The following is a 24,274-nucleotide window of genomic DNA, read 5'->3' as shown; positions in this document are numbered from 1 at the left end:
AAAACATAGCATTTAAACTGATCTCGGTGTAAAAGATAGGTATACTATTTCCCTCCCAAGAACAGTAAAAATAATAATTGTCCAAAATACAAATGTCACTGCTATTTAAATTGTTTCTTTTTTGTATCTATTTTTTGCCCGTAAAAGCAACATGAGGGCATAATAGATATTTCAAGAAATTTAGGTAGGCACAATTGAGCCAGATGTTACTGGTAAGACACTAAAAGGCACTAAAAGGGTTACAAAACATAGCATTTATGCAGCCATGATTAGTCTTCAAACATTAATACACTAGGAACTAAATTACTGATTAAATTCAGAAAGGTTCATACTGCTCTCTACTAGCCTTTCAGCCTCAAATGCGTATTGTTTACAGTGGCAACATTATTCACACAATGAAGCATTAGAGATATGTTCACTCTTAGATATAAGAATAAAAGCTCAGAGGTCAGAAAGAATGGCTAAATGTATGGAAAAATTCTACCCTAAATGAATAATGAGAATTAACAGTTTTCTACCATCCCACCTCATGTAAGAGAAAAGCAATGAACACAAACAAACAAATAAATCTCATGCCTATGTCCACACTGACGTGACACCAGTGAAAAATGGGTTAGCAGTAACACAAAAGTCAAGAATTTCCATACTGTGCCATTTTTCCAAACAGCTCAATTGTCCTCAAGTTTTAGAAAATAATTGTTAATACATTCAAGCAAAGTTCACTTGACTACAGAGCCCATCCTAACATTTTAAAGCACAGAAGACAGAATGTCCCATGAAATTTTAAAACTATTCTGTATTTGAACAACGATTTTCTAGGCATGTAAGAGACAGGTTGACACTGAGACCAGTTTGCCAAAGGGACCTAGGGAAAAGAGTCTAGAAGAGCAGAGCAGACAGTAAGTGATTTTATAGCAACCTGAGAAGGCTCGAGAGGAGTGAGAGCTGGAGACAGTTAGGGAGAAGGGGAAACTGGCAGTCAGTAGAAAGCCTCAAACCAAACCGTAAAGTGAAGGAAGCTGTTGCCAGAAGCTCTAAGAAAAGGGTTTGGGGTATAATTACCGCCCTGAAACTTGCTAGTCCTGTTGCTGTCATTGCCAGAGAAGGCTCCGGAGTGTCCTGCTGCTGCTGCCACCCGGAAGGCCCGGTACGCGCCTGTTGCTACTGTTTCCCCATAAGGGCCTCCGAAGCCATAGACTCCTGTTAGACCCAGGGTAAAGAAAGACAGGGGAAAAGCTGTGAGGGGGCCAGGCACGTGGGAGTTCCCCTAACAGAGAAGCTGCTGCCACCGTCCTCCCAGGGCCAGCAGTGACTGCTGCCCTTCTGCGCGTTACGCAGGTGAAGCCAGCAGACTTAGCAGCGAGGGGAACGCAGCAACACGGAAACCCCCCTGGCCCAGGCAGAGGTTACGCAGGAGCACGTCATCAACTCGGAGAAAGCCCTACCAAAGACTTTCTGCAGTCTCAGCGCGGGAGGAGGTGGGGGGCCCTTATCCACAACAGCAGGCCTTGGGTTTGAAATGGGTATAAATAGCACTGAAAAGCTTGCAGCATTTTTTTGGCTATAAGCTTCAATGACTACAGTTGTGGCACCCCAAGAAAGCCTTAGTCTGAATGTCCAATATATGTACAGTTCCCTGTATTGGGGGCTATGGTTATGAAGAAGGGAATAAATCTAGAAACAGCCTGGAGTGGTCTACTCAGTGATCTCCAGGACTTACACTCAAGGGTGCCAATAGTTAAATGACTGTAACAAAATAAAGAGGGATGGGGAGGAAGAAAGGTTGTCTTCAACTCTGGCAGTTAAACTGTGTCTGTTAATTAAGGCATTTTAAATATTTATAAATACAAACATTTTAAAGTAAAGTACATGGCAAATAAGAGCCTTGTTGTATCATTCAGTGTTGATCCGTTCCTCTTTTTTCTTTTTCATACAACACCTGTAAAACTATTTTGATCTGGCACAGCTACTAACAATCCTGATGGAAATACACAGCAATACAACACATTCTGTATTGCTAGGCTATCACTAATAAAAACAACAACAAAATGCAGTGATTGGCACATGACACCACAGGCTGATTTTTTTTAATCTATTTTTCCTATGAAATTGAACAAACAAATCAGTTTCCAGTTTTAGAATGTGAAAGGTAAGATAGCACTTCATACCAATGTGTATCACATTGCCGTCCCAATCACTTACCAGCAAAGCCTCTCCCCCTGCCCTGAGGTGGTGGGACTGGCCCAAAGTGTCGAGGATACATAGAAGCTGGATAGAAAGGCATGGCAGGTGGAGGTGGGAAAGGGAGAGGATGGTTCTGCCTGGAGAAATTTAATCCTTCTAGGATGCTCTGACGCATCTTTTCAACCTTGGCTGCCTGCTCAGCCTACGAATGAAGAGAAGGTCACAAACAGATGCTAWAATTCTGATTTCAATTGTATAAATCATATTTACACAACAGATTCAAAGAGGAAAGCACAAGAATGTAGATAAGCAGTGAGAACAACTTTCCTAAGACTAGCTAGTTATTCATAACGCTAGATGTTTAAATTACAATAATTTACCTCAGTTCCTCCAGAAAGGAACTGAGAAAGCTTATTCTATAGTCTCTTAAACATTTAATGCAGCCCTTTACYTCAAGCAAAAAAACCATCACAAGCCTGGACTGCAAAGCAAAACCTATGTAAACAGGCTACAGCAAGTCTGGAGGTTAACAAGCCTGAGTGTGACCACAGCCATCATCAATATTTAATCTGCAATCAGTTTCACTAGAATCTGAAATAAGAACAGCTAAGCTTTTCTGCTAAASGATTTCACATCTCCCGAAAAGTATAAGAAAGAAAAAAAGAAATTGATCATTTATTAAACTTCTGATTTTATCAGTTTCCTGATTTTATTACTAGATAGTAACATTTTGTTGTACCTAATTCATATAATTTATTTGTATTTTCAAGCTGGCTATAAGAAATGTGAAGAGATTTTGAASTTAAGGACCAAAATAATGACTTTATTGACTGTAAAATGTATTAGAAATAAAATTCTAGCTTAGTCCTCTGAGACCATAATGCAGTCTTGATGCAAAAAGATGGTATTATTTGTATGAAGAAGCGGAGAGAGTTTTCAAATCTAAGTAGCTCATTACACAATAACCACATTCAAATTTCAGTTTCCAGAGAGGATCAAAATGAAATCAAAGAAATATTTACATCAGTTTACTTTTTGAAAAATCTACCAAAATCTCATCTTGGCCATCAACAAGAAAGTAAGAGACTTGAATAGAGCTGACAAGTACCTACCAGCCATCTGCCTTGTATTTCAAGTAGAGAGATGATACATTAAGTAAATAATGACTGATAAACCATCTCTAACACTTATGAAATCTGGCACTCCTGATATTCTGGATATTCTGTTATTACATTCTAAAACTACACACCTGACCATCACAGAGGTCAATGAGAGGAACTTTCTCCCGGCTTGCTTTGATGAGCTTGGTCTGGAATAATTTTCCATCAAAATACATCCACGGACAGCAGTGCTCCCATGGAATTGGCTGTCCGCAAGCATCATTTGCAAAAAGTGCCATATCGACACCACTCATAAATAAAGCAGACAGCTGAATTCCTCGGGGATCAAGATTCTCAATCTGTTTAAAAAAAAAAAAAAAAGAGTAAATTTTGTAAGTTAATGAGATATAATACAAAACTAATTATTTTCAAAATTCATGAACACAAAGTAATTTTAAAAAGTTCTCCAAACTCTAAGTGCTACTGCCAGTTTGACTAGCACAGTGCCACATCATCGATCACCTATATAAGCAAAACTGCAATACTCAAAGAAGCTGGTCCCATCCGTTCATTCTAGAGGTGAGAGAGAAAACCAAAAACTCTGTTGTCTCAAAGACAAAGCACATGAAATGATTTCTAACAATTTCATGTTTGAACTCAATTCACCATCAAGGAGCCAGTAAAAGTTTAAAGGGAAATAATATACATCTTGAAATTGTGGTGTTCAGTGTGTAGAACATATACGACACATACATTAGCTGCATTAAGATCATTCATAAATATGCAATACACAGTTTTTCAATAAATGCTGGAATATACTATAGCAAACAGAAGCTTTTAAGATATGTACAGGAAATTAGCTGTAGAAAATTTCATTAAAAATAAGATAATTTCTTCCAAATAATCTTGTACTTATGAGGTATTTTTCAGAAAGCTTCAGGAATGAACTGAATGTGAGCATTCCAGCTTCCTTCCCACGTATCACATTTCCCTTCCAACTCCTTTGTAACAGAATTTCAATTAGCTTCTTCAAGATTTTGTCATGTTAGAATGCAGCTCCTATTAATGTAGTGATGTTTTTATGAATACAAGAGCTTTATTTAAAATGCGGGATAGATATGCAAAGGTAGGATTATATAGTGAATAAGAGCTGATGGGGGAAACAAAAAGGATTTGCCTGCAGCAAATACATTTTTAGCTTAGAAACAAGAGAATATAATCACATTTATACTTAAAAAAAAAAAAAAAAAAAAAGAAAAAAAAAAGAAAAAAAAGCTCTTTCCTGAGGACATTTTCAAGACTTTGGTATTAAATTTTAAAATTAAACTACATTACCTTCCTTATGCATAAGCAACCTGTAAGATCCAAAAGACTATCCAGATCGTTTTGCAGATATGCAGCTGGGTTCAAACTCAGCTGCTCTTTCTGTCTGACTTCAACAAAAAGAGAAGCAGCTGCTTCATATGAAGATAGTAACAACATTGCATGAAATATTGCATCTTTCAGTTAACCAACAAATACTATGGAAATGATCCATATTACTCTCCATGTATGATTTAAAAATAAAACTTGGAGAACAATTTCTATTAAACAAAAATATTTGTATCCTGTTTATCACTTGCCTTGTCTCTGCCTTTCATTTTTCTGTTGGAATGCAAGAAAAAAAATTATCTGGGGATTCCTTTCTTAGATCTCTAAATCCAGCAACTTTCACAGTGGGGTTTCCTCCTCTTTTCATCAAACCTGAAGACAGAGGCAAGACTATTTATTTGATAACTCTTGTAGATACCTTTGCCAAAATCTGTACCCATCSATGTTATTTGTTATTGCATTGGGTTTTGAAAATGGACATTGAAGACTGAGTTGCTGATACACTGCTGTTCTTTGACACATCCAGCTTTGCCTACAAAACTGTTGTTTGAGTTTCCACCGACACCCACAGGTACTATTGTTCAGCTTTAAGACCTTGCAGTAGATGTCTTTCACCATCCTCTGACTTAAGACTTTTTAAAGGTGCTCTTCTCCTACTCTTCTAACGTTTGTCACCTTGGATGAGTGTACACATATTTCTTCTGACCATGCAGGATAACCCACTGTCAGTTCAGTCCTTGGATAAAGGTTGGCACATGCTTCCCTTAAGATAAAGTACTGTTCCTCATACAATGCAGAAAATCATCTACAGCCACCATCTCTGGGATTCTGAAAGCCCAACAAGCACCAAGTGTTTCCAGCATGAATGTCTAGCAAACATCTTCAAGGACAGTTGAAACATCTTAACGATTCTCCTGATGGACTGCATTTAGYCTCCCTTTAAGAAATCAGCAGTAATGAGGGGTACTCAAAAATGTTGTTCTCAGGAGTCTAATATCTTGTAATCCACATTAGGAGCAATCTAGTCTTAAGTGTTGAAGCAAACAAGCAGTCTGGCAAGAACTCATCAGGTGTTTGTTGTAGCTTTGTCCTGTGTTTCTTCATATTTTTTTGAGTAATGAGAGAAAGGCCAGAAGAATTTCTTCTTGCTGGATTTTTTTTTTTAATTTTAACTTTTGGTAATTTATTCTTTGATGTATGGGGAGAGGAAGCAGATTTAGTTTTTCTGTTAAACTCTGCCATTAAGATTCATAAAATGTGAATTCTCTGCTTCCTGAGAAAAAATTCAAATAGGTTCTGAAGCAGATTCAGTTTTCTTTCTCTTACATTTATTAGTGCTTCTGTGCCTAAGAACTGGGATTCCACGCAGGTTGATTTCAAAAATTCAGACTGAGAAGTCCTTGCTAGGGTGCTACATGCAAGAATGCAAGAAAGAGGCTGCTCGTCACCCACAGACAAGAAATCAAGTCACTTACTCRCTTTGAGAATGCTCTTATTGACTAGGTTTTAGTGATAAAACACTCCCCAAAAAAGCCTCATAGCTGATATCTGCATGAGCTTAATTACCATTGCTTCTGCAAAAGCCGTGCTAAGATTGCTGCTTTTGTCTGTGCTTTCTCTACTGTTTACCTGTGAACATGAACAAACTTTGAAAAAAGGTACCTTTCTCTTCTTCCCAATTCAACTAAGGACAGCATGTGTCCATGCACTGCTGGGAGCAGAAGTGGTTACTAGACTTTCCTATCTTTAGCCCTCCACCTTATATGTAAGAACCTGAAAGACCATCTGAGATGACTTCTTCAACATGAGGTTACATAATGAAGAGGTGATCAGCATTTTACCTCCTTTGCTCTGTTGATCATCGGTGCAGATAGGAGGTAAGATGAATACCTTATGGTTGTTCATTCCCTATAAATCCTCCCACAGTTTCCAGTTAACAGAAACACCATCGGGCTTAAGTTAGGTTATGTAGAAAAATGAATTAAAATTATTTCCATTCAGAAAAGTATTTGTTTCAAATGAAGGACTACATTCTACCATTTTTTTGATCCAGAGTAGAGAATTTGGCGGCAGGTTTTGGAAAAAAAAATTCTAAGAGCAAACAATGTAAAAGTAAAACCAAATTTAATCTGTATTTTAGCCCAAAGATTAGAAGAGGAAATTCCACTGTGAGCATATGAAGGCTGGTTGGAGAAATAACACGGAGTAAGGGAACGTTGCACAGGTTGATATACATTCTGTTTATACAATAGGATACTGCACTAAAGAATTCTATCACTTAACTACCTGTATTTACTTCACATAATACTAATGTATTAGAAAAATCAAAAACTTAAAGATTTAAATTTTTAAAATCCTCAGAACAACTATTTCTACAATTCTGTCAGCATTAATAAACTGTCTCCTGCATTTTTGCATCCAAGCTTATGTAAGTCTCTCAATTTCTTTATCTGGAACACAAACCACAAATTTCTTTTGAATGTTGAATCATGGAAAAATACTAACGTCAGTATATAAGAACTTCTAATGGAAACACATTTGTTTTAAACTTTCAAGAGACAGTTACTTGGGAAATAGTAAGAAAAGTTGCGTAAGGTAAAAATTTTACCATCTTTAAAATTTTACTCATCGATCAAATCAATGAAATAGAACTGATTAACAATCTTTGTAATACTCAAAAATATCAAGATCAACATTTTTGAAAGCATATGCAAATATCCAAGGTTTTTAGTGAAACAGGCATATACACATCACTCACTATAGTTARCAGTGTGGATCAGCTGGGAATAAACTTTTTAGTTAGGAAGTCAGGGTTAAGAATTACCTTGAGTTCCTGAAGCTGGTCAGGCTCATAGAGCTTTGGAGACAATGCTTGGGCAAGAAAAGCATCAAGTTCTTGGCGACGAAGTATACGGACCCCTGGCCACTGTACCATATACCTACAGAGGAAGCCAATAATTATTTGTATCTGTCATTTAAGTGTTAAATTAAGTACCATTTTATATGCTCAGAAGTCACCAGAATGCAAGAAATTTTTTTTTAATTGTCTAGACTTAAGTAATTAAAAAGCCAGAACTCTGAAGAGATTTAAAGCTTAAATTTGCTTAAGATCATATCAAAGAGCTGATGGCTGTGAATCAGTTACGCAACACAAACTAGAACAGTCCACTTCCAGTGAAAAAATGGAGGACAGGCAACCAAAATAGAATGTTAACAAAAAGTAGATTCCGGTACACACAAGAATAAAATACCATAAAGGTTACTGGTCTTTATAAAAAGGACTAGTGGTAAAAAGATTTTGTGAACATGTTTTCCAGATCATACATTATTCAAAAATGATCTAGTCAGAGAATTTTATGCTTGTCATTCCAAACAAGTGCTGAGTAAAACTGTACATCTTAATAAACATTAATCTTTTTAAGTCATATGTCACAGGAAAGAAACTTGCTGTACAAATGAGTATGAAGTTCTCCTTTGTTTAAGATATCGTTTGGTCTATTTTTATATACTTACTATTCTATGAGGAAAAGAAAAAAAGAAAGCTTTAGTGCTCAAGAGGCAGGAGAAAGTGAAGTAGAACTGGAAACAAATTTATATTTATCAGTCTCAAAGATGGCTTAAAATTTTTCCTRTACAACATGCTGACCCTGGCTTCTGCCAGGTTTATGATTGTTTAATCATATCAAAATAATCATCCCTTTCCAAAAGGTAAGGATCTCTCATTCTTGGTCCAATTTTCAACCTGAAAATTAAACAGGTAAGTATTTTGGGCCTTGTGACTTCCTATTTAATACCATACTTCAACTGCAGGTTATCACCACATCAACTAGATGAGCAATTCTAGCACAAGGAATCTAATACATGATAGGTAGAATATCATTTACATGAATTTTCCATCCTGATAAGCTGCTAAGCAGCTGTCTYTGAAGTATTTTCTCTTTTGCTTTACAACTTTACCAACACAGCCGCTGAGATGTCAATGTTATTTTCTAGTAGGTTGGCGCCTGTAGTGCAACAAATGTAAACTAATTCAAATGCTACAGTGGCCTCTTTGCAACACAAAATTTATTTCTCCTCCTTTCAGCCTTCTACAGTCTGAAGAAAGAAACCTTGAAGCATATAGCACGCTTTTAAGACTCGCAAGTGATGTTCTACAAGAAAAATATCCCCTCCATGGACAAATATGAATTAGCACTTTCTAAACTCACAGTTTAATACARTTAAATATGTCAGAGAGATTATGCAGCCCAGTAAAACCTTTCCTTCACTCTGCTTTACCTTACAGTAAGACTGACCTTAGTACACAACAGAGCACCATAAGATGAGTGGGCACATTAGTTGGATTGAGCATTGCTGGTGTATCTGATCTCATACAGGCCAAAAATGCCCTCATTCTTCGGTTCTTGTCTTCTACTGCTTTTCCTAGCCACAGCTTCTTCAGATTAGGACAGGTCCATTCCCTGAATGCAAGTGCTTCCACCAGCTCAGGGGTTTGAGGAGATTTGCCTTTGTAAGCAGCCCATTCTTTAATTATCACTGGTGAAACTACAAAATGACAGAAGTTGAAGGAAAAAATTCAGAGTTAAGTAGTACTGTGTTTTTAAAAGATTTTATGAAAACATTGTGCCCCAAAAGTATTAGAGTACTCTGTACCAACCATCTTTGAATCATGATCACTTACAAATTACATATATGCAACCAAGTATATGGGAGGAATGTTGACATTAAGATTTTCAAATGAATATACAACATAAAGGAACTACACAGGATCTCTGAAAACAAACAGCATGATTTGAAAATGCAATTTTCCTCCAAAATATCTGTATCTTCATAAAAACCCTATAGTAACAAAAGTAGTACATAAATATTTTCTGTATGTTTTAAGAACAATTTAAAACTATAAATATACCACTGTCGTACTCACATCTTTACATCAGCACTTTAGAACTCATACACTTGTTCATGGTTGTTCAAATACTGCAGTGGAATGAGATCTCAAATACAAGTTTAAATTATTTTTTCTTTCAAAATTTTACAAAACATTAACTTGCATTAATTCACTGTACTGCATTTTATTAAAAATTAATATTTTTGTTTCTGCTATGGTCCCTTTCATCCCCCCCCCAAAAAAAAGAAAGAAAAAGACCTCAATTTCATATTGCTACTAAAGCATTTCTCTTTTTCTACACTTGAAGGCTACTAAAAAAAAAAAAAAAAAAAAAAAAAAAAAAAAAAAAAAAAAAAAAAAAGGCAAGACCAAGAAATGATATCTTTGGCCTTGGAACGACCCCAGGTTTGACACAGATCAAAATTTGTTTGCACCCTTCTTAACTCAGGGCCTACTGATGCAGTGCGGAAAGATTCAAGGAGCTTGTTAGCAAAGCGTCAAGTTACAGCCCAAAGAGATCCTTTGGTCTGTAAAACAGTGCTGGAGAACAGATACACTTCTGCTAGAAATCTCTTGGTTACGGGTTGAGAAGCCACGACAGCCCTGACTGCTACAAAGATTCCTTCAGTTATCAGACGTCAGATCTACAAATGATTTTACAGTTGGAGACAGGCAAAGCATGTCAGAGGCCAGGACCTGTACAACAGAAGAACCTCCAGAACATCCCAAAGCACTCTTGTATGATTTTCTGGAATAAAACCACTCTAGCTCCAAGGAAAAGTTTTATAAAGATAACATGCAGCAATGAAAATAAATATTTTGATGTATTTAGTTGGTAGCCCCACTACAAAATCACATATTTTGGTTGCTCCCAGTTTTTTATATGCCACTAAGCTATTCCAAATAGTTTTTAACAGTCAGCAAAGCTACTCCATTATTTGTTCAGGGCTTATCACTGGTGTTCACGTCTCGCTGAGCCCTCGGACCCCAGCACAGTAAATAWGAATAAATAAAAGGCTGTGTTTTATGTGTTTTTTCAAATAATAGATATTTTAATTGCTATAGGTCTTAGAAAAAAGAGACTTTTGGACCAAAGCTTCTTAGTGCTCTTAGCAAACAGCCAGGAAACACAATGAGGGTACCGTGAGGAACAGCTTAAACTATTTAGCAGTAAAAAAGTCAAATTACTGATGATTGACATAAAATAGTTATTTGTATTTTGGGTTTCTTTTCTCTCCTTCAACTTCCTTTTGATAATGGAGGCATTATTCCTAGCTATACTCAGTTTTTCAGTTTGGATTCTCCTACAGAGGCAAACAGATCACACTCTATATGCCTATCACACTTAAGTACTCTCAGAAAACAGCTTCTATGATTCCTACAACAGCAGACAATAGCAAGAAAACAGATCCTTACAAAACACAAAAGTTTCATTATTTTTTCTTTTATATCTATCTTGTGCTGTAACAACCTCAAATTTAGAAGARAATATTTTATGTCTATGTTTTCTATCTGCAATTCTATCTTTCAACATCCAAAATTGGTTCAAACCTTTCAATCTTGGGATGACAACTTCCATAACTCTATGAGATTACGACCACAGGAAGAGCACCTGAACTGGCTCTCAAAAAATATCTTCTTCAGAAATATGCTGCCTGTATAGGCTACATCAGAGATCTATCCTGATGTCAAAATTCTGAAAAATAATCATTACTACTGGAAAAGTAACCATTCTTCTTCCTCTAGTGGACTAGCAAACAGTGCCCTTTCTGAATGATGGGAAAGAGAAATTACAGCTGTATCTGTTCACAAGTAACCATAATACAGTTCACCCAAATTTAGTATTTAACGTAACAGACCAATCTAGGACATGTCCCTATCTACTTATTTCTCCAGGGCATTTCTTACACATTTGACAACTCTGTACTGGGACTGGTGCCAAAAGCCACTGCCTTCCTCAACCAATGAAAATGTCTGTCCTCAGAGGAATGCTTTATGCTTTCCTTCCAGGACTTCCACTTGGACATATGAAATGTCTACAACAAACACACACAGAATCAGACTATGCTGAGCCACAAAATCACAGAGCTAATTTATACCGCTTATTAATACTAAACTCACTCCTGCTGATGATAGGTAGATTTGAATACTCAAGCAGCATAAGCACCTGTGCAATATATTGACATGTGCTTTGAACATTATCCTCAAGACACTTTAAGGTTAGTCCAAGTTAAAAATGTCAGTATCAATCTGTATTAATGTGATCTGCTTGATAAACAGACACAAAAGTTGTAACAAGCTCTGAGGTCATCAGCAACAGCATCCTGCATTCTGAAGTTGTCTATTAAAGTCCTTGCTGCTACTGACAGCTCAGGTGTTTTCTGGTATTCTCTCTGCCTTCTTTTCACAAACTGAACGTGAGACATGATGTACCTGATGTTATCAAAAGACGAGCTAGCTAATGCAGATTAATCAAGCCTCATTTTTAACTTTATGATCTTTACTGACAGTACAGCTTGAACCAAGCACACCTGATTTTGCAGACAGGGCGACCGCCCAGATATGGCTTCCCTTTAGCAGAAACTAAGAAACTTTAGCAGTGTCAACTGAATACATCTTTGATGGAGAACAGCACATCACAGGGTGGCTAGGCTTAAAATAACAAACATTTGGATCCAACCAGGAGTTACAAAAGCTTGTACAAGTACATATTTTTCCACAGAGTAGAAAATGCTGATGGTTTTATATATGCCTATGTGTATATTAGAACCTGGGAAATAACAAATTTTATAGCTTGAAAAGAATAGCAAGTCAGACATTTTAATTCCATCTTCTCACTAGCAAGGGAAGCACAGTCTGTGCTTCTCAGCTGGCAGTAAAGCACATTAAAGAACTATTCAGCTTTTTATATCCTCAGGTAGCACACATGAGGACACACAGGACAGGCATAACTTAGCAGACAATTAGAGACAACTTACTGATTGTTGCTTCCAACAGATCTTTTTTTTTGTCTTTTCAACTACATAAAATAACAACCATTTAAATGGTAGGAAGAAATTATTTTTTAGGAAAAAATTATCTGTACTGTTCTGATATTTAGTAATAATACTGACATGCAAAGTTTAATATGCACATTTCATAGCCTCTCATAACCCTGACATAAAATGTACTTGGAAATTTTTCACCATAAAATCACTATGTTGCTGGTGTCTGTACAGCAAAGATGATAAATTTGCTCAGATTCTTTAAGACACTACTCTTCCTTACTGCCTTCTACAGTCTCTGGCTAAAGCTCATTGCCTTATAGGAGAGGTGATCAGAAGAAATGCACTCATGCACCATAGCCCTTTCACACTATAGGCTAGCGTCTTAGCTCAGTCTATCTTTACTGGCTGTTTTAGCTTTGCAGTGAAGCAACTAACATTTGGGCAGGTGTTCCATTTTTTAAGAGCATGGTCGGTCCTAAAAAAAAGTAGGTCAGGTAGCTGAATGTGTCCTGCAGCAAGATCTGCCAGAGCTCCTGTAACAATAAACCAAGTCAGCAGCAGTGTTCTTAGCCTCCACAGAGAATAAAAGCACTGAAAAGCAGTATAAATGATGAGAAAACAAGAGATTATATGGGTATCTCCAGCAGTCTACAGAGAATGGTCTAAGTTTACAAGATGAAAACACTCCGAAAACTGAAGCAGACCTTCAGCATGTAGCTATTTCACCACTGCAATCCTTGTAGTATACTTTTAAGGATAAGAATCTAATGAGCATAAACAAATACTGCAAGTAACTTTACTATTTTAATCCTGAATCTCCTATCCTGAAATATTATTATATGTGTGTGAATTAAAAGGGTCAAGTTTGTGCACTAGAGACATTTTTCAAACAGGGTAAATTTTAATTCCCACAAAAAATACTAAGATAATCAGTTTTTCAAACATTGTTGAACAGTTATCCTCTTCCGTATGAGCAWACAAAACAACCTTCACAATTAAAAATGAAAAGGGAGAGAAAAGGGAATGAAAATAAAGTTTACAACTGATGATTCTTATTTTCACACTTACATGAGGATTGTGATGATGCTTTCACACATTTTAAACATCTGCTTCTTGAATACAGTCTACTGACAGCAGACTTGCATATAAATACTTTTTCTGCTGCTACCATCCWCTTAATGCTTTAGGCTTTCCTTTAACCTTTTTAAGATGCTAGTATAAAGTTCAATCATTTCCTTTTATGCATTTCATATTAAAAAAAAAATCACACTTCACAACATTAGGAGGTTGAATTTTCTGGAATGATAGTAATTCCTGGAAGCAGAAAACTTAAAAACTTCCAGATTAGATGAAGATTAACAGTCATGTTAATTCCTCTGAATTAGCAAAAGGACCTTGTGACAAGTCTGTTCACAAAAGTTTTGTCTGCCTTTACCTGAGGCACTAAACTCGAATTCTACAGATTGTAAAGGTGAATTTTTATATGCAAATATTTGAAAGATACTGAAGAGACTTGTATGCTTCACTAAAGTACATTTAACTACACATCAGGAATAATAGAAGGAAAGGCAAGGAATGCACAGGCATCTAACATTTTTGAAAAAATCGTATGCACATTTGTATRTATGTACATGGAACAGATGTCTTCTATAATCAAGCTCTGCCACAGATTTTGAAAATTAGTACAAAAATCAATGCTACTTTGTACAAGCCTGACAGTAGCTYGAATGGACATTTTAAAAAACAAACTTCAGAACTTGCTTATAAATGATATCATTTACAGTTGTGAAACTACTATAGGAAATAAAATTTTGAACTAACAACATCTTTTTTCTATAATCCATGGAATCTAAGAACTCATAAATTACTCCAGCTTTAGCTACATTCATGAAACCTTAACAACTATTCTCACTCAAATCATTGTACAAATGGATATAAAAACATAGCAAAGGGAAGTGAAATAAGAATGGATTCTACAGTACATACATTCTGGTGGAAGTCTGTTCTTTCTAAAAGCAAGTCTTTCAGTTTTCTTTCTGCTTTCTGCCAAACTAAACAGGACTCCGTAAACATACTGACGAACTGGCCTATAAAGCAGAGCAGCAGGAGGCAGGTCTTTGTTGGCTTCATCTTCTATAGAAACTGCAATTTTGATTTCACCCTTTGCATGAAAGAAAGCAGAAACATACCACACATTATAGTCAACACAAAATGTTTACATATGCACACTAAAATTAACCTCATCCAGTTAAGAAAAATGTGATTGAGCAGTAACGTGGATCTTATGCGTGTGGAAGTAACATTAGAGGAGGATTACACTACAATCTACTTGCTTTCCTCCCACAAGTCTCCAGTCTCCGATTATCCTGTCACACTCCAATTTCTACTCTCCATCAGATGCCTCTTTTTGGCTGGATTATCTGCAGGTGAGGATTCTCTTCAAATCCTGATACTTTTAGAAGTGAAAAAGTACACACAAAAATACAGTGATGTGTTCATAGAATTAACAGACATTCAAAGTACACTTAAATAACAAATGCTAAAAGCTGATACAGATTTCAGACAGCTATTTAAAAAATATTTGCACTGTCTAAAAACAGCAGTCTAGCTTTTGGTGCAATGATTTGAAATCCTAAAAGTAAATTTAACTTAAATCATCAAACACAGGGAGAACACTAGCAAACAGATATGTAACTGCACTTGAAATAGCCATAATGGTGACACTTCCAATTAGACTGTCCAGTAAAGAGATGAGGTTCAGGGAAACACCATATATGTATCCAACATGCTTGGATGCCTTTGCAATCAGCACAAACCAGAATACAAGGTAGAAACTGGTAGAAGTTGTATAAAGCTATAGGGGTATGGCTCCATAAAGATTACTAGTTTACTTTATGTTGTCTCAGCTTACATAAAAATCTTTATTATATACACAGTATTAAATACAATATGAATAAAGTATAATAAAAATTAGTATTTTTCTTGTAAACACACATTTTTACCACAGTTAACTTCTTGTCTTTTTTATTTTGGAAATATACTCTTTAACATATACTCCATAAAGTCACAGCCAGTCAAGGCACAGAGCACGATGCCCAGTTTTACGAAATACTGCCAACTCAGTCTCCTTTCCTCTAAGTTCAGACTCTGAAGTTTCAGGATGGAATATTATTTCTAAACTTCCAAACTAACTGGACTGTCGAAATGTATTCTAGAGACTTCTGAAATCAGGTAAAAGACTGCCAATTTGCCACTAGAGATGAATCCACTGCTGCAGAGGCAGGCAAAACTTTCAGTCTTAGAAAAGGAATGAACTACCTCTCTTTTTCACTCCTTCTCTCTATTTAGAGAGGTATTTATCAATTACCAATAATAAAAAGAAAAAAAAATGGGAGCAATTAACCTCTTCGCTGCATTGTTCCCATACATCAACCTTTATTTTCAACACTAAGAAGTAAGCCCACTCTTTTGCTAGTTGCTGTGCTAATTTCACTTAAAAATCATATAAACTGTCCCTGTAATGAATACAGCAGGTACCGTCCTGGATATTGTTGGGTTTAACTCAGACAACACTACTTTATGTATAACATATTTTTGTAAGGCTTCTCTCTATACAAAACTGCAACTCTGCAACGCCTTTTTCTATCAGTTTTGAAAGGAACCCTCAAGCATACAACAAGATACCTGTCAGTGCAACCCTGGSATACTACAGGTTCCCCTATACTTGTCCAAAAGCATTTCAGGAAGTGGGGAAAGAAAAACAGTCTCAACTAACATTGCTTTACTTTATGCAGCAGGCTCTACTTTGATTTTTTCCCCCTCTGTTTGGGTGACTTTCTCAAATCTGGGCATTTAATTGGTCTCTTTCCGTTGTGAGATATGGTATCAGATATCCAGTAGTATTTAAATGTGTTGTGAATGTTTGGCTATGTGAAGTATGAAATGAAATTGGCATCTGTAGTCTTCCTACATCTTTCGACTCTTCCCCACTTTTTCTCCATAAACATGGCAAGTGTAAGAAAGGTGTAACAATACAAGCTATGGTGCAAAATAAACGCATGGAAAGTAGGAAAATCAAAGCAAAACTTTGATGCAGAAACATTTGTTAGTATGCATTTCAAAGCTCCATCATGGACTTTGCCTACTCTCTTTTTTTGCAGCAAAAAGGATTTTTAGATGAATATGAATAACAGGAAGTGTGAACAATGCCCTTTTGCTAGGTACTGTACAAATACATACACTGAGGGGATCGATGTATGTGAACCAGTACTAAATGTTTTTAACACTACAGTGGAACAGGATTAAAACTATCAAGTTCTGTTTTCACTTAGAAGGAACAATAAACTAAACTTTTGTCTTTTGATAGGATGGGAGGTATCAAATTGTGAGGGAAATTAAGTATTCTTGAACACTGAAAATAAAGACGACTTGGCAGACACCATAACACATACACAGAAGTTTTTAAATTGAAACAGGTTCTCTCTCTCTCTCTCTCTGCATTCACACACACACACGTAGGTATATAAAAGTATTAAATAATGTATTCAGGAAAAATGAGTAATTCTGTAAGTAAATACCTCTAAAAACACTCATTTCATATTCACTGGAATAATGCATCAGACTAGATCAGTGGTTAAACAACATGGAAGAAAAAAAAGTTGGTTAGAAGCACTAAAGAAGGACCAAAACTCAAAGCAACAAAAGGGATGTAAATTCATGATACTGTTTGGCSAGAGATGTAAGTGCAATTATCTTTACAGAATCACTGTTTTGTAGTACAAAATTTTACATGTCATACCTTGGTTAGGACATGAAAGATGTAGGGATACATTAACCCCTTCTTGTGCCTGTGTTCTGCCACTCTTAATACTTCAGGTGCTACAGGAGGTAATGGAGGGGTAGTAATATCCATGTGATTTCTCGTGGGCATTGACAACAGGCATGGGATTTGTGGATTACTGGCTTGATTCCCTTTGACATCAGCTGCCTGACTTCCTGAAGAAGCACTAGAGGAACCTTCTGCCTGTAACAGAATACACAAAATAAAGTGCTTTTGAATGTTCATGGTAACATACTAGAAGATCAACCAACAGAAACAGCAGATTCCCTTCTTCACTTGGAACTGAAAATAATAATCGCTTCATGTTGTAACAGTATGAATACGTAAAATACAATATGCAAAGTCTGCTACCAGAATTTCAAAGACCAAAAACTTTCTGARGACTTTCACCCTGTGTTTGCTAGCAAAAAGCAATTAGTGGGGGGGGGGGAACTTTGGTAAAGCTTTTATTAAGAGCAAGAATAACTATTTTTTTTTAATTTGTATTGCACAGTGCAGAAGGGGGAATGATGACCTCTTAACAAAATACTGATGACCTTGTAACTACACAGGTCCAAGATACACTAACTAGATGGGTTAACTGACCGCAAAAACTGTCATAAAGTCTTAAATTCATCTAGACTGCCATTAAGATACTCCTTCTCTGCTTATATTCCTAAATGAAACAGGAAAGACTATATAGTGCAATTTAAGCATTAAAAAGATACAGTAGCAGAACTTAAAAGCCTATAGGTCTCATGTTTTTAAACTTAACCAAATTATTTTACTTTGTGAGTAAGAGAAAAGGGGAGAATGGCCCTATTTTCTGACTGCCAGATACTAAAGTGGTGTTTAGTTCCATTTCTAGAAATCTAATTCATAGATTTACATAAAAATGTACCGTAAGCTTAACAGTGAATAAGGCTTTTATGAGCATTGGTGTTATACCTTTCATACATACTACAAGTAGAAGGAAAAAAGTAGAGTTCATTCCTAAAAAATCTTGCTTTCAGAACTGAAAGTTGTCTTTAGTTTAAGAAAAAAGTTCACAGTAATTTCATGCCGCTATACTATTATAGTAATACTAAAAATTACACTTGAGAAGGACATTTATTTTGTGCAACTGTTGGCACATTATGCATGAGTATTTTTAGTTTTTGCACAAAATTTTGTATGTTCCATGAGACTTAAACAGCAAAGATGAAACTGCAATGGTCAAAGCCATAAAATCCCACAGAAAGCACAAGGGAGACAAAAAAGGTCCAAGCAAGCTAAGCTTGTTCATATCACATTCTTATAAAAAAGACAAATTTACACATAACCCCCCCCATAATAAAAAAACCTCACCCCCAAAAACCTTTGACAAGCATGTGCATATTATTAAAAAAAATTCTAATAAAATATCAAAGGGGCAACACTACAATTACATTTTAAACATAAGATCAAAGAGGCTAACATCACTGAAAGATCATATTTTATAGCGGGCAATCCAGATTTTTATTGCTGTGTTATCACAAATATTTCCTCAACAATTTAAAGATTTTTGTCCTTGCCTTTACTATCCCTCCAACTGAACAACAGCGGTACTTGACCAGGAACAGAAATGTACACAACTGCCTTGTACTGGACGGTATGAAATATCCAACTGCAGCTATGTATTATCCCTGTTTGCACTACCCAGGCTCTTTTTGAACCTGTTACAGTGGTATTCAAACATCTAAGCTAAGGAATTGCCATAGTTACAAGTAATTTTTTTAGTATTATTCATCTGCCCAAATGAGGTGAGCACCCCTTTGTCACACAGTGAGACAACTACATTCAAAGTTTTTTGATGTCTAAATCAAAGACAAACGAATATCAACATTGGTGCTACCACCTGTCTGTGTTAAGGTAGATACCGAACACTTTAAACTACCTCAGAAATTCAAGTATCTCATTCTAAAATGGAAATCTTCTGGAAATTTTGAGCAAATGACATAAAGAAGTTAAGGAAAACCTAAGCATAAACATTTCTTTTTTTTTATATACCTCCACAGCAAGTAAGTTAGTCTACAAAACTGTACTCACAATTCCCCGTCATGCTTAACAGATACAGCTATCTTCTCCTGCCACTGAAAGCTGAAAAAGTAGTTTGCTATTTAAAAAAATCTGCAAGTAATACTGAAAGCACTTGTATGTTAAATTGGATGCATTTCAGTTGGACTGCACACATAAACCTAGTTCAAAGTTTGAACACTGCTTATATAGCTCTACTTGTGTCTACACAGACAGCTAGGTATGCCCCATGGTATGTGCCACAGTCTTAACCCATCAATCATCCAGCTTGAGGGAAGGAACACCACTGGGTGCACCCCCACTGGCTCCTGGCTCGTCCGCTCATCCCGACTTCCTTCTTCTAAAGGCCAGGGGCTGTACAGCATACATACAAGGCTGCCTGTAGGTGGGATGCACCAGGATTCATAAATGTCCCTTAACACAGACAAAAAGCAACGTTAACAGGTCACATTAGCATTTTGCATATCGTGACTAATCCACAGGCAGATACAGTTATCACATGGGGCGTTGCCTGCAAAAATAACAGCACTGATGGATGAAATCATCAGCTTGATATTTTAAGCACAAAGCCAAAGTTTACTGGAATCTCTATGCCAAAGGTACAGGGGAAACATTCTTCTGTTTTCCTGCAGCATAAGTAACTCACAACTGAATGGCTCTTTTTTCTGACAGATTTAATAGTTTGTGGAGAGCTCCATCACAAAGATACAAAGATATAAAGTGTAACTGCTTTGAACATTCTTGCTGAAACATGGTAGAATCTTGGAATACGGACCATCAGGCTCTTAATTTGACAATGATTTTAAAACTTGGTTTTTTACCAGAAGAATTTAATAGGATAATGTTAAGTAAGAGCTCAGTTATCCCTTCCTTAGTAGTTAAGTACCAATACATGCTAACTGGTACCACRGAGCTACTTTAAGATGCATTGTGTGTAATTCATATCATGTAGTTGTAATATGCTTGTACTCCTTTGCTGAGTTTTAAAACACACAGTTGAAAACACTTGTAACAGTCTCTGTGGCCAATTTCAAAATGTATGTTAGAGGTGCTCTCACTACGCTGCAGGCTACAGGTCCTGGACCCTGTAGTTGTTCAATTTAGTCTGCTGTACTTACTTAACTTACTAAAATCAAAATAATAGGCTACTGTAAAAATGGCTAGCAACATTCAAGGATGAGATTGCTGCAAAAAGTAAACAAGTTTATAGGTTTCTGTTATATTTTGTATCTAGTATTTTCTAACACAGCCTATTTAATTTTCTTTTTCACATATATGCAATATTACTTATTATTATTGTATTTCAAAGCCATTGCATTGTAATTCACAAAATAACTTGCAAAAACTTACTCTAAAGCCTACAGATTAATTTTGAAAATCCTACTCAGAGGTTTGCTATAGAATTTTAATACAAAGTAATAAATTGTAATGTTGGGAACTTAAGGAATTACCTTTGTTTGGTCTCCCAGATCTCCACGTGTTTGACTTTCTGACTGGGTTCCTGTTTTTTCCCAGCCTATTTTGTTCCCACTGACATGACTGAATGACAACATGAAGAAAGAAACAGCATTAATGGGCTGGTTAAGATACAACGTGATAGTTCCCTTAACAGTGATCAAGGATTTATCAGCCAGAGATGACTTTAATTTTCAGAGATCTTATGATTTAGAAATGCCAATTTGTAGAAGTCCTGAAGACACTTCAACAACTACATCCTTTCATTTACACTATTTCAATATTTGAACTGTATTTAAAAGCTATACAGAAACTTTTACAACTAATAAACAACGCTCAAACAGGGAAAATTCTTGACTGAACTTCAAATATTTTTCACTATGCCAAACAATTTCCCTCAGTGAGAAGACTAATTCTATGAACAGTGATATAAATGATACTGTCTGGACTTCAGTTGCTAAATTTATTCAAAATTTACTGCATAAAACACAACAAACAATACTATGAAAAAATCTGAAAAATATTTTATATGGCTTTTTCTAAAACAGGTAAGTTTCCAGTTCTAGACTGTATGGAAACTATACAAACTTATTTGATTTATAAGCAAAAACATTAATACATTTAACATCAAAAAAATGTATCAGAAAAGTGAAGTCCAAGTCATCTTTCATAATTGTAGATACACTCAGAATTTAAAAACATGTAGAAACACACTTAATATTTTAAGACACAAAAGCCCAAACTTTTAGGGGTATTCATAGACCTGGTGAAGCCACAAGCTTTGATTCTCACATAGTAAGCCACTAACACTAACAAGACAAAAGTAAATACAAACGGCCTCTGTTCAAATTTTCTCTTTGTACGTCAGTAAGCAGTAATCAAATGAAAGTCTGCACAATTTTATTGCCAAAGATGGACATCTGATCCAGTGATAGCCAGAAATACTTCAGCACTAAACAAGGCACATCAGTAGGAGAGAACATTTTCACTGCTCTTTTGTTCTACACATAATCTGTCAATGAGAACTCTTACATCACCGCTTTAAATTTTGAATTTCTGATATTCACATGAAGTTTCACTGCAAAATGACATTATGCCAAAATTCCAGCAGCGTAAAAACTACAAATTCAGTCTTTTTTGGCCACTGAAATTTTAATGAATTTTACTGTGGAGTAAGAGTATTTTTATACAAAGAAAAGAACTGTAAAGTTTTATAACATTTACCAAAGCTTTCAATAAACTGTGAGAGCAGAAGTGGAAAAAATCCACCCTTATTTGATTTTGGCTTCCTCCTTTTTAAAGAATAAAATAACTAGGCTGTACAGATATGTTTGTAGTCGCAGTGACCTGAAGGTCTGTCATGTCACTAACATGCAGATTTCTTTATTTCCATGAAACTGACAAAGGATTCTGAAAATAACTTTATTTTAATAGAAGCTGAGTAAGACAGTATTCTCAAGAAAAACTTACTTCACTGCACCTCCATTGCCTTCATCATTGTCGGAGGAGGAAGATGTAGAAGAGGCAGGAAAATAGGTTGAATCCACATGATTAGGGCTCCCACTCTGAGCTGGGTTTATTGGAGAAGACCGTTCATACAATGGTGTATGTTTTCCTTCATGAGGAATGTTACTGTAGTTGTTCTGCTCAGAAAGACTTTTTCCACCTGTTTCCAAGGTGATGGCTGGCTCAGAGAGACTATATGGGTATGGACCCTGACCTTGGGCACCACCCTGATTGGACATCTGCTGGGCCTAAAATAAAGTAATTTTTCTTAAGCAAAGGTAACAWAAGGGCTTTTGTTTTAAAACAACATATGTTGTTTAACGAAGTGGCATTTTCCAAAGGTATGCAATTAAACCTCAGCCTTCTTGAAAGCTCACAAAAATTCTTCACCTAGGGTCCGCAGAATCACTGTAGTTCCAAAGTTAAAATTTATAGTAAATAGTTGTGTTAAAAGGTGAGCTATACATTCCCACCTTGATTTCAATTCAGCTGGCACGTTTCTTAATACGTTTCTTACACTTAGCCCAAGAGAGGCAGAAGGCTATACTTACCACAGGTTTTGCTTGTAGTGAGGTCTGTGGAATGTTAAGCATCTGAGAAGGAACATATGGTGGCACTATACCAGGCATTCCAAACTGATTTGGTCTGGCTGTTTTATTGCAAGCAGGAGGAAGGGAAATAACACGCAGGGAGAAAAAATACACTCATGAAAATGTTCGTTATTTATTTGACAAAACTTTTACCCTTTTTATCTTTTTCGTTTCTGTAGTTTATTTACTCTTGCTCTGCTAGCATTACTATTTTCTATTATGCCTAAAACAAGTCAATTTTATTTCCTTTTACTTCTTAATATTTTTCTCTGTAGCATGTGAATTCTGTCTTACTTGTCTCATCTTCACTCAACTGTTTTTATCTTTCATTAAGGCCTACTTCTATTCTACCTGGGAATCAAAGAAGCTTAATGGGGAAAAAGCCGAAGAGCTTTTGCCAGCAAGAAGCTGGCAAAAACAATGGCAGATGTATAATGCTGGCAGTTTCTATTATGCAAATATTTGACCTAGTATAGCCCTAATGCTCTTTCATGTAGCTCTTTGAATGTAAAGATGCAAATAAAGAAGGAAAACATCTACATTAGTATACCAATATGGTAACCAAAACACTCAGGACATTTTCAGATAAAATTATGTTTTAGTGTTAAAAATGGAACATGTAGTAGATCCAGTGATCAGGTGGTTATTTGGTAGTTAACTTTGAGAATAATTTATAATGCCAGTACAATCTGTGGTTGAAATTTAAGCAGGTATACTATGACATCAAAGAATCAAACACTATAAAGTGATTTTTAAGATATATCAGAAAAGTCCAGTGAGAAACAGGAAGTATGTTTGAAATAGAAACTGTCTTCATGATTGGAACCAGTGATCAGCTTTTGCTTGTTTACTGCATTACACACTCAACTGCCCTAATACTGGAACAGAATCAGCAATAGCTAAGAATAAAATCAGGTCAGATTGTTATTTTCATTTTGGGGAATAAACACAACCTCTGCCTATAACCTAAGAAAATGTTGTCTTTCAAAACATTAYATTAAAAAGTTAATGAAAATTGCCAATGAATATAAGCATCTTTAAAAGAGTCTGCTAATAACAGCTTTTAGTTAAAATCAACTTTTTTTTATATATACTTACCTAGGTAATGTGGTGGATGAAATGGCATAGGCTTATTAGTTGCTGAGTAATAAGCAACTGCTCTCTTAAATCGAGTAACTTTGTCATCTGTTCTAGACTAAAATAAAAAAAGATCTGTCATGCAAATCCAGGCATGTCCTCTACAAGTCAAAACAGTAAACTTGCACTGTATCACATACAATACTAAAGCCTATGGATCCAAAAGTACTATGGCTTTGCTC

At 35.9% G+C, this 24,274-nt stretch overlaps 1 protein-coding gene across 1 annotated transcript in view; it reads right to left on the bottom strand.

Moving 5' to 3' along the window:
- FAM120A (family with sequence similarity 120 member A) overlaps window positions 1-24,274 on the bottom strand; it is a 50,620-nt gene that overhangs the window by 9,130 nt on the left and 17,216 nt on the right. Inside the window, exons 5-15 of the mRNA XM_085302552.1 lie at window positions 24,054-24,150; window positions 22,917-23,014; window positions 22,330-22,613; window positions 20,856-20,943; window positions 17,329-17,553; window positions 14,517-14,691; window positions 8,951-9,200; window positions 7,480-7,594; window positions 3,434-3,643; window positions 2,203-2,386; window positions 1,063-1,200 (exon numbers count right to left, since the gene is read on the bottom strand). Of these exons, the coding sequence (XP_085158678.1) occupies window positions 1,063-1,200; window positions 2,203-2,386; window positions 3,434-3,643; window positions 7,480-7,594; window positions 8,951-9,200; window positions 14,517-14,691; window positions 17,329-17,553; window positions 20,856-20,943; window positions 22,330-22,613; window positions 22,917-23,014; window positions 24,054-24,150 (1,864 nt within the window). The remainder of the gene's footprint in view (window positions 1-1,062; window positions 1,201-2,202; window positions 2,387-3,433; window positions 3,644-7,479; window positions 7,595-8,950; window positions 9,201-14,516; window positions 14,692-17,328; window positions 17,554-20,855; window positions 20,944-22,329; window positions 22,614-22,916; window positions 23,015-24,053; window positions 24,151-24,274) is intronic.

This window comes from Rhea americana, unplaced genomic scaffold, assembly GCF_003343005.1.
Source record: "Rhea americana isolate MKP2758 unplaced genomic scaffold, rheAme1 scaffold_19, whole genome shotgun sequence".
Lineage (NCBI taxonomy): Eukaryota > Metazoa > Chordata > Aves > Rheiformes > Rheidae > Rhea > Rhea americana.
Note: the sequence above shows the minus strand (reverse complement) of the source record. Positions and strands in the feature narration are given on the sequence as shown.